The sequence below is a fragment of the Lynx canadensis genome, chromosome B1, assembly GCF_007474595.2.
Source record: "Lynx canadensis isolate LIC74 chromosome B1, mLynCan4.pri.v2, whole genome shotgun sequence".
NCBI classification, from domain to species: domain Eukaryota; kingdom Metazoa; phylum Chordata; class Mammalia; order Carnivora; family Felidae; genus Lynx; species Lynx canadensis.
In genome coordinates this window covers 148,959,058-148,969,277 of record NC_044306.2, presented here as the reverse complement: position 1 = coordinate 148,969,277, position 10,220 = coordinate 148,959,058, and the positions used below count along the sequence as shown (strand labels likewise).

The 10,220-nt window shown below is 36.0% G+C and overlaps 1 protein-coding gene across 1 annotated transcript; it reads right to left on the bottom strand.

The window, feature by feature from the left end:
* Positions 1–1,443: 1,443 nt before the first annotated feature.
* On the bottom strand, positions 1,444–9,898 carry JCHAIN (joining chain of multimeric IgA and IgM). Its single transcript, XM_030313736.1, has 4 exons — positions 9,753–9,898; positions 5,967–6,093; positions 3,813–3,893; positions 1,444–2,423 (listed from the first exon to the last, which is right to left on the bottom strand). Exons 1-4 carry the CDS (start codon positions 9,814–9,816, stop codon positions 2,219–2,221), a joined length of 477 nt encoding a protein of 158 aa, XP_030169596.1. The 5' UTR covers positions 9,817–9,898; the 3' UTR covers positions 1,444–2,218.
* Between the last annotated feature and the right edge of the window lie 322 nt (positions 9,899–10,220).

The window sequence follows — 10,220 nt, the reverse complement described above, 5'->3', positions numbered from 1 at the left end:
CGGGAGAAGGAAAGGCGAGGGGAACCCACGTTCCAAGGACAGGGGACGGAGAGAGAAGCCTCGAAGTGCCCAGGTCCTGCCTATGGGTCAATAGGTGGTCACATCTTTTTTGATCACGTTCCCCAGAAGCCGCCCATAAATTCTTATAATGCTTCGGACCTTATTGCTTTGCCCTCATGAGATTCTGTCAGATGATTGTCATTATTTATGCATGTGTCTTATCTCCTCAAGTAAGTTGTATTCATGTTCATTCACTCAACAAATACTTATTGAGCACCTCAATGTGCCAGGCGATGTGCTGGGTGCTGGGGATACATCATTGGACAAAAATATCTGCCCTTGTGGACCTTATACTCTAGAGGGGGAAAGAAACCATAAATGTGATAAATAAGTAAATTATCTAGCCTACTAGAGGGTGATAAGTGCATGGGGAGAAATAAACCAAGATAAGGAAATAGGGTTTGCAGTTTTAAAAAACACGGTGAACTTCATGAGATGACAATGGGACAGAGGTCTAGGGAGTGAGTGGTGGTGATGATTTTGAGGGCACTTACCACAGCTTAATCACCAAAAAATATAGCACGGTTCCTTGCACGTGATAAATATTTAATAAATGTTTACTAATTAAATAAAATTCAAAGACTTGGCTAAAACCACACACTAGATCAAAGATTAGTCAAGAATGATGTATCTTTAACACATCAAAACTACGATCCCTACTGATCCCTAGAGTATCCCAGCCCTATCCAAAAAAAGCAAAACAAAACAAAACAAAAAAACAAAAAAAACACTGAATAATCAGTACGAACACAGTGGAAGTTATTAAAAATTACTGTTACCATTTAAAAAAAGAGACGCCTGCCTGGGTGGTTCAGTCGGTTAAGCGTCTGACTCTTGGTTTCCATTCAGGTCATGATCTCATGGTTCACGAGTTTGAGTCCTGCATCTGTGCTGACAATGCAGAGCCTGCTTGGGATTCTGTGTCTCCCTCTCACTCTGCCCCTCCCCCACTCGCTCACTCATGCGCACATGCTCTCGCTCTCTCTGTCAAAGTAAATAAACTTTAAAAAAAGAGAGAGAGAGAGAAAACAGAACAATGCCTCTTCAGGAAACTTTTACTAAGCAGCCTCCCATTATTTCAAATCCAAAGTCAGCATTTACTTTCCACAGAACCCTGGGATATGTATGTCAACTGGCCTTGGCTTTCTGTCATAAGAAGTTTATGTGCCACGATAAACACTATGTTTGTCAAGAAGGACCTTGCCTTTTAATTTAATTCTAGGTTTAAATGACGAAGCTACTTCAAATATGTACAGGTATGAATTCAGTGATTAATGCATAATTATATCGTACTTACACACTGTCATCAGTAATAAGTTATATTTTAACTTACATTCAACAAAGTTTCCACAATTTTTGTCAATAAATTATTTCACACAGGTATATGCTTATGAATCTATTTAATTATTCAAACTGTGCTAGAGAATACATATTTTGGAATACATATTTCATCAGAGTCAGTTACAACATACATGATTTCCAATGGAAATTTCCTACACTACCCTGATTATCAAACAAAAGTCTGTGTCATCTGCCAACGAATCTGTGCTATGTCAAAATATATTTTTCAAATACGCATTTAATGATGTCACATTCAGCTCATCAGTCTCATAAATGGAGATCCCATTTTAAATTATTTTTACAAATATTTTGGAAACACGTTTTCCAATTATTATTTTTCTAGTGAAGACATATAATTGACCTATGTTTACATATAAATTTTCTCTGCACAGTGACACTTTTTAAAAAGAGAACAGTATGGAAGGTGCAAAAGCTCTGGCTCTCCAAGGCAATGCCAAAAAAAAAAAAAAAAGAAAAGAAAAGAAAGTTGAAATTTAATTGTCTTCTGATTTTTACTCTTTTGAGTTTTATTTTCTCCCCTTGTTTCTTTTTAAATGCTAGGAATTATATTCTTAAGGGCATCTACCCCTTCGGGCAAGGATAATGAGAGACTTCACTACTTAGAGTTAAGAACATACAGTTGAAAAGTCATTTCAATAAAAATAATAATGTTACTATTTCAATTGGGGGGGGTTAGTTTTACATGAAGGAAAAAAAATCATTGTTTCAATTCACTGGTGGTAAATATATTAACTTTCTGCATCAAAATGAAGAGCCTTTTTAAGATAAGGAGCTATGCAGTCAGCAGTGACTTCAGTTAGTCAGGGTAGCAGGAATCCGGGGTCAAGGCTGTTTCCACCATCCTGGTCACACCACCATAGGTAAATGGGACCCGATTTGTGTAGCACTTGTTTCTGTCATAAGTGTAGCAGACCTCACTCTCTTCATCACAGATGTTGCTTTGGCTGGCCATAACTATTTGATTATCCAGCTCTACTTCCACAGGATCACATTTTTTACAGCTGAAAAATAAAAATACGTATTAGACAATATCCACCAGATGTTGTAGCAGAACCTGAGTGACTATTCGTTTCTATCCACAATCAGCTGGCTCTTGCAGCTCTGACTTGACCACAAACAAAAGGTAGCTCCTTTCAGACCTCAGCTGCTCTACAATACAGAATAGTTAACAGGATTTTTCAGCCTTTAATATACAAAAATTCGTTGAAAGTAAACAATATAAATTAATGATATGACAATATCATGGTTTTGTCTATACTGTACCTCACCTTCTAGTCTGTTAGGTTTGTTCCTAACCGTAAAGGAGAATTAAACAGGTTATTTACAGTGACAAAGAAGAAAGAAATATTTTTTAAGTGTATTTATTTTGAGAGACAGAAAGCTTGTGCATGCACGTGGGGAAGGAACAGTGAGAGAGGGAAAGAGAATCCCAAGCAGACTCCAGGCTGTCAGCGTAGAGCCTGATGCAAGCCTCGATCTCATGAATTGCAAGACCATGGCCTGAGCCAAAAGGAAGATTCAGATGCTTAACCAACTGAGCCACCCAGATGCCCTGGGAAGGAAGAATTTTTTTTTTAATTTTTTTTTAACATTTATTTATTTTTGAGAGAGAGACAGAGTATGAGTGGGAGACGGGCAGGGGTGGGGGGGGGGGGGAACACAGAATCAGAAGCAGGATCCAGGCTCTGAGCTGTCAGCACAGAGCCCGATGTGGGGCTTAAACCCATGAACGGTGAGATCATGACCTGAGCCGAAATCGGACGCTTATCCAACTGAGCCACCCAAGGCGCCCCAGGAAGAATATTTTTAAGGAAAAGAAATTGTCTGATGTTGGATTCCATAGTTTCCAAAGTAACACCTACATGTTAATATGTCTGAAATCCAATTATCTAGCTATTAAGACAAACTGGCCCTTCCTGTACTAATGGCAATAATTTCTTATTTAGAATAAATTTATAGCTGGGGCGCCTGGGTGGCTCGGTGGGTTAGTCTTCCGACGTCAGGTCGTGATCTCCCGGTTTGCGAGTTCAAACACCGCATAGGGCTCTGTGCTGAGGGCTCAGAGCCTGGAGCCTGCTTCAGATTGTGTCTCCCCCTGTCTCTGCCACTCCCATGCTCATGCTCTGTCTCTCTCTGTCTCTCAATAATAAAACAAAACATTAAAAAATAAATAAATAAATAAGAATAAATGTATAGCTAACTTTTATCTGTGATAAAGTTTTATAAATGTATGATATCTCATAATGAACACAGGAATTAATGTATTCAAAGCTCAAATTATATTGGTAAATGTTTATTCCTCATATATTCAGAAACATTCTTACTAACAAGTTTAAATAAAAGTTATGAACTTCCATATCTATATTAGTATGAAGGAGAAAATCTCTTACACATCGGACAAATGGTACACAAAGTTGGTTCTCAGTGGTGAGGTGGGATCAGAGATATTCTCCCTGTTGTTCAGAGGAACACTAAAAAAAGAAACAAAAGAGATCAAAATAATGAAACTAGCAAATATTGCTATTTTTGGTAATAGGTATATTGCTGGCACAGTACTTACTGTCTCATCAGCAGTTTAGTACATTTGTACTCTATAACACTCTACAAGCACTCTACAGTAATACTATTGCTCAGATTTCACCGTAATTTGCATATTTTAAACATTTCCCATTCAAAATAAATCTCCCAGAAGCTCCTCTGTCGATGATCTTCACTTAGTTGGCAAATCCCTGCTTTTCCTCTAAAAATCAGCTCAAGTTTTACCCTCTTTACGATGATCATTCTCACCCCTGAACAAACTCCTTCCTCTGTTGTCTCACTGACATTCATGTATGAAGTTCATGTATCTTTATTATGGCAAAGGCCATTTCATAGTTGCTTGTCTACAGAGTGGTTGCTGTAGTAGATGATGTAAGTTCTTTGTGGCAAAAACATTTATGCTTTCTCAATGCCTTTCTAGATGTGTGGCATGTAGAATGTGCTCAATATTTGTGGAATAAATGGACAGATATTATTATGCATATTTTAGGACTGCAGAAAGTATCAACTGGAGAGCTCTATGATCTACCCAAGTTCACACAACTACTAAGTAGCAAAGCTGTAACTGGACTCAAGATCCCTAGATTTGGTGATGTTCCGTGAAAAATTAGGTAGCCCTTCTCAACTAGTTGAGGTGATTTCATTAATGCTTACAATTTTTTCATCTATGTCATCATTCCTCCTCATGTGCACCCCTCCCTACCAAAGGACACAAAGGAAAACGTGACGATGGATTTAGCAATGCCATCTACATATATGTCAAGCCAAAACCTTAGACACCGTCTCTAAGTCCTCCCTCTCTGTAATGACCCATATCTAATCCATCTACCAGTTCAACTGACTCTGATCCTTTGCAATCTGTGCACAGTTCAGGACACCGCCGTCTCTTTCCTAGATCGTAGCAATATATTAGCCACATTATCGCCAAAATGGCCTCTAAAACACTAGCCTAATTTTCTTCTCTGCCTAAAGCCTATAGTGTCTTCACACAAATAACAGAGTACCCTTATGATGGCACAGAAGGCACTTCATGATATGCTTCCCCCTCTCCAGCCCCATCTCTCACCATGCCACCCTCTTTACATGCCAACTGTAAGCAGCTGCTTGCAATTCCACATATTTACTAGGCTTTTCTCATCTCCAAGTCTTAACAATAACAAAAGCAGTTAACAGTTCTGACATTTACTAAGTATTTACAGTGCGCCTGGGATTATGGTAAGCATTTAACATGATGATCTCATACGATTCCTTACAGCAACCATTTCCTTTCCCTGGAATGATCTGCCTCACCTACCAACCCTGTCACTCCACACACACATTTACCCAATTAACTCCCACTCAGCTAACAGCCACTTCCACCTACTAACTCCAAACACCCGACTCCCACCACCATTTTCCCTTCACCCTCCAGGACTGGACTGGGTGCCCCTCCTTAGTGCTTCTGAAATATCTTATGCTTATTCCTGTCATAGCATTTACAATACTGTGATTGCCTTTTAAACTGCTTAAAGTTTCCTACCAGACTGTAGATTATTTGATGGCATGGGCTGTGTTTTATATAAACTGTTGTATCCCCAGCTCCAATCCTCACTGGCATTTAGTAGCAGTCAATAAATGTTTCCTGAATGAATGAATGAATGAATGAATGAATGAATGAATGAATGAATGAATCTATTCCTTATTAGAGTATAAGGCTCTAGTAATATCAGGAAAGACTTTAACTAATGAGAAAGATAAGTAATAAACATGTATGAGGGTCTACTGTGGGTCAAACACTGTTCTAGGTGCTTTTGTCCATTAGCATTTTTAACTCTCACATAAAGTCTGCATGTCTATATATGTACATAGATAATTAACCTTTTTTTACAGTTTAGAAATAAGTTCTTCTAAGTACTGCACATCAAAAAGAGGGGTATAGACAGATATTACATTCAAACAGTGGTTAATATCTGAAAGTATCTCTGCTTACAACATGCAGAAATAAAAAATTTTTAAATGCCACGTACATAATTCTGATGTTTCTCTCCACAATGTCTTCATTAGGACCTTCAGCAGAAGGGATGATCCTGGAAGTAATCCGGACACACTTACATTTGTTGTCAACGAGAACAGTCCTTTCATCTTCATCTTGGGCTTGAAGATAAAACATTATTAAGAAGAAAGGGGGGGAAAGGTCTGTTTATGGACTTTTACTGAGGTAATTTATCTTTTTCCCTGTAGAAAAACTAAGTTTTGTGGTTGATCAGTTTCAGCTTTCTCCATTTGTTCTCTTTCCTAATCTAAAATGCTAAGTGGAATCTTACAGCATCAAGAAGGAAATCCAAATGCACTCCAAACAAATTTTTTTCTTTTTCTCTTGGACCAGTCTATGGGAACCTGGCTGAAGTATTTCTGATTTTCGTCTAATACTTTTAATAGAGGCACAGCTCTCTGAATAATGCAGCCTTGTAAAAATCGGTGCCAAATGACAAAATGATAGAGAAAACAAAAAATCTAGATGATATTTCTCTCAGACCAAAGTAATTATTCAGAAGTGAACAAAAAATAACTTCAGCCTTTATAGTTCCAGTTTGAAGTGTCACATCCTTCCTGAACCCCCATTTAAACTTTTTTTACTCCTTATATTGCATTAGAGTTAAAAACAGGCACGTTTTCTCCAAGATAACCTTACTTGGTGAGACTTTTAAATATTCTTTACTATAATTTTCCTATCTTCTTTTTCATAATAACAATCAGGTTATCATGGCATAATGATTCATTCAAATAAAATAATAAGTGCTATATATGTTAATATTTCTGATAGGAATTGTTTTAAAAGATATGGTATATATAGATGTAAAGTGCTATAAATTTGCAAAAACAGTTTAGAAAATATTAAAGATACAAGCTTTTGAATGGATGCACAGATGACCATTAAAGCCTTAACTCTGACAATCAACATTTATGGTCTAATCTGAATATTGGAAAAAGAGGTCTGGTAAGTGTTGTAAAGAATAAACAAACAAAATTTTTATAATCAGGACTTGTATCAGTTAGCAAGTATTTGAAAAATTATAACAACTTTATTTAATAGGCTAATTAAACAATAATAATGATATTTGATATATTTTTGTTTTGTTTTATTAATTTTTTTTATTTTTAGATCATTGTAAATTCACAGGCAGTGATAATAAATACCAAAGAGAGAACCCATGTACATTTTACCTAGTTTCTCCCAGTGGTAACATCTTGCAAAACTATAGTATAATTTCCCAGCCAGAATACTGAATTTGATAGAATTCACAAATTTTAGCTTTTATTTACTCAATGTAGGGTGCTTTAGAAAAAAAAATCTTATAACCCACTATAATAAAATTGATCAGGATAGATATAATTTTAACTGGAAGTCTAATTATTTCAGAGGTATCCCAGAACAGAGAGGACCTAATTGCAGTATTTCAGTCTTAATAATTAACAGTCATTACAAAAACATTTTAAGACCATTGTTTTGTACTTCAAATTGTTGGAAGTACTTTACAATGCATTATTATGGCATTATTCATAACTTCTTAATATGTCTTCTGATAAAAGTCTGTACAGTATTAAATATCTTTTTTTAAAATTTTTTTAATTTATTTTTGAGACAGAGAGAGACAGAGCATGAACGGGGGAGGAGCAGAGAGAGAGAGAGGGAGACACAGAATCCGAAGTAGGCTCCAGGGTCTGAGCTGTCAGCACAGAGCCCAACGCGGGGCTCGAACTCATGGACCATGAGATTGTGACCTGAGCCGAAGTCGGATGCTTAACCGACTGAGCCACCTAGGCGCCCCAAAGTCTGTACAGTATTGCAGAAGAAACATTATGAATTCAATTCAACATAATAATAAAACTTTTCTTAACATTTTGAAAAGAATAAGATGACTTAAGTGGTGTCTTTTCCCTACTCCTATATTCAAGACTCTTAAATGTTTTTCTCAATAAAATACAAATGAGTATGTAACGCCTGACCAAAAATACCGATTGAGTCAAGTATGTGACTTGTCTATTAAGTCTTAAATAGAAAATGTCTTTATTTTATTTATAGCATATAATTTCTTTTCTTTTCATTTTTTTTTACTGTTTATTTACTTTTTGAAGGAGAGAAAGACAGAGCATGAGCAGGGTAAGAGCAGAGAGAGAGGGAGACATAAAATCCGAAGCAGGCTCCAGGCTCTAAGCTGTCATCACAGAGCCCGACGCCGGGCTCAAACTCCGGAACCACAAGATCATGACCCGAGTCAAAGTCAGACGCTCAACCGACTCAGCCACCCAGGTGCCCCACATAATTAATTTTCTTACCAGAAACCTAGGAAAAAACTATTCCTGTTTATTACTACTTACTGTTATCATACAAAAATATTAGGCAACCTAATACATCTTCCAGGGAATATACAAATACAGTCAATGCACCAAGGCTTAAAAGATCCTAATATTCTCACTGACAGACAGCATTTCTCCTAATAAACCTGTTAGTACTAGAATGTACCTTACATTATTCCAAGAGCACCTGAGACATAGCAGGTTCTCAATAAATATTTGTTAAATTTAATTCAGTTCAAAAAGTAAGAAAATATGCTTAACAACACATACTAGATATAAACATGAGTTTACTAAAAAGTGATTCTCCTATATAGGCAAAAGAGGATAGAAGTTAGGAGTGTGGTCTGTAGGGTTAGATGGCCGGGGTTCTACCCACCACATGCTTGCCATGTGATTGTAGCTAAGTTATTTCACCTTTCTAAATCTCAATGGACTCAACCATGTGTTAGAAATATTGATAGTACCTATCTCAAGTGATTACTGTGAGAATTAAATGGAATAGTATATGTAAAGCAGCTAACATAATGCCTGAAAAATAGTATGTACTTAAGAAATGACAGATCTTTTACAAATGTATCTATATGTATTTCATATATATGTTTATAGATATATAAACATGTTCATAAATGTTTATTTATATATTAGAGGTCCATATACTGTACATTTTTAATTCTACTCTCTTTATGTTTAAATATTATTAGAAATTCATTATTTCTAATGCTAAATTAGCAAAAAATATATTTAAAACGACTTCTTAATTACAACATACCCTGTTCTGAAATGAGAGAAATAAGCTCAGTAAGTGTTAGAAACAGGCCAAATTATATCATTTCTAACTTTGCCCTTCTACATGAACATTATTACATCTATGGTCAGGGTGTATTCCATTTTCTACAGCAGTTTGAAAGGTTAATAAACAAAACAACCACAGTTGTGCCATCAAGTTATAGGCAACCTGTATAATATTAAACATTGTTAAAGTGTCATAAGAAATCTGTAGGCTCAGATTCAGGAAAGTTGTTAGCAGCAATATCAATCTCCCTGGGTAAGTAAAATCCCAAGCATTCTATATTGTAATTATTACAATTACAGTAATGATTGTATCATGTCTCCAGAATATTCTCTTAAGGTACTCAAGGAGAGGATTACTGATTTTCAAGATTCAATATGAAAATTTATATAAGTATAGCTGTCAGCACTTATCCAGATATATATATTTTCTTATTCTCTAAGTTATAGTAGGCAAACAAATAAGAGAAAAAAAAAGAATAAAAAAAATTACAATGAGTCTCATCTGCAGAAAGATCACTGCCCATATGAAGGTTAAGGCATGTTAGAAAAAAGTAGCCAGACAGCTAGCTAACTGAAGCACAAACACAAATGTTTAAAACTGAAGAGCAGATCTGTCTTGTATTTTTCCTTTTATCTGGGTTAATTTTCAAAATACCACATACCTGTCACAAGAACAGCCTTAACAAAAATGGCTAGGACTCCCCAGAAAAGCAAATGGTTCTTCATCTTGGCTTCACTTCTTTAGAAAAACTGAAGCTAAAAAGTCAGGGTTAAGGTGTGTGAAGTATAAGGAGTGTGCAAATGATGGTGCTTCTGCTTTCTTAAAATAACACCCTAGGCAGCTAACAAACTAAAAACAATCACAACTGCGGTTGGAATCTGAAATTTAAATGCAGCACTAGACAGAAGTGTATGTCTCAGATTTCTGTATTTTCTTCCAAAGTAGCCCCTCCAAAGACCTACTCTGATGCAATTACTCTTTATTTCAGATTTGCTCTATAAAGTTAAACCAGATGATTCATAATGATTTCAAGTCAAGAGTACATTAAGAATGTTTAAGTAGGGATTCCTAACTTTAGTCCCTACACAATATTGTTTTCAAATCAAATATGTGATATTTGTTATGCCTA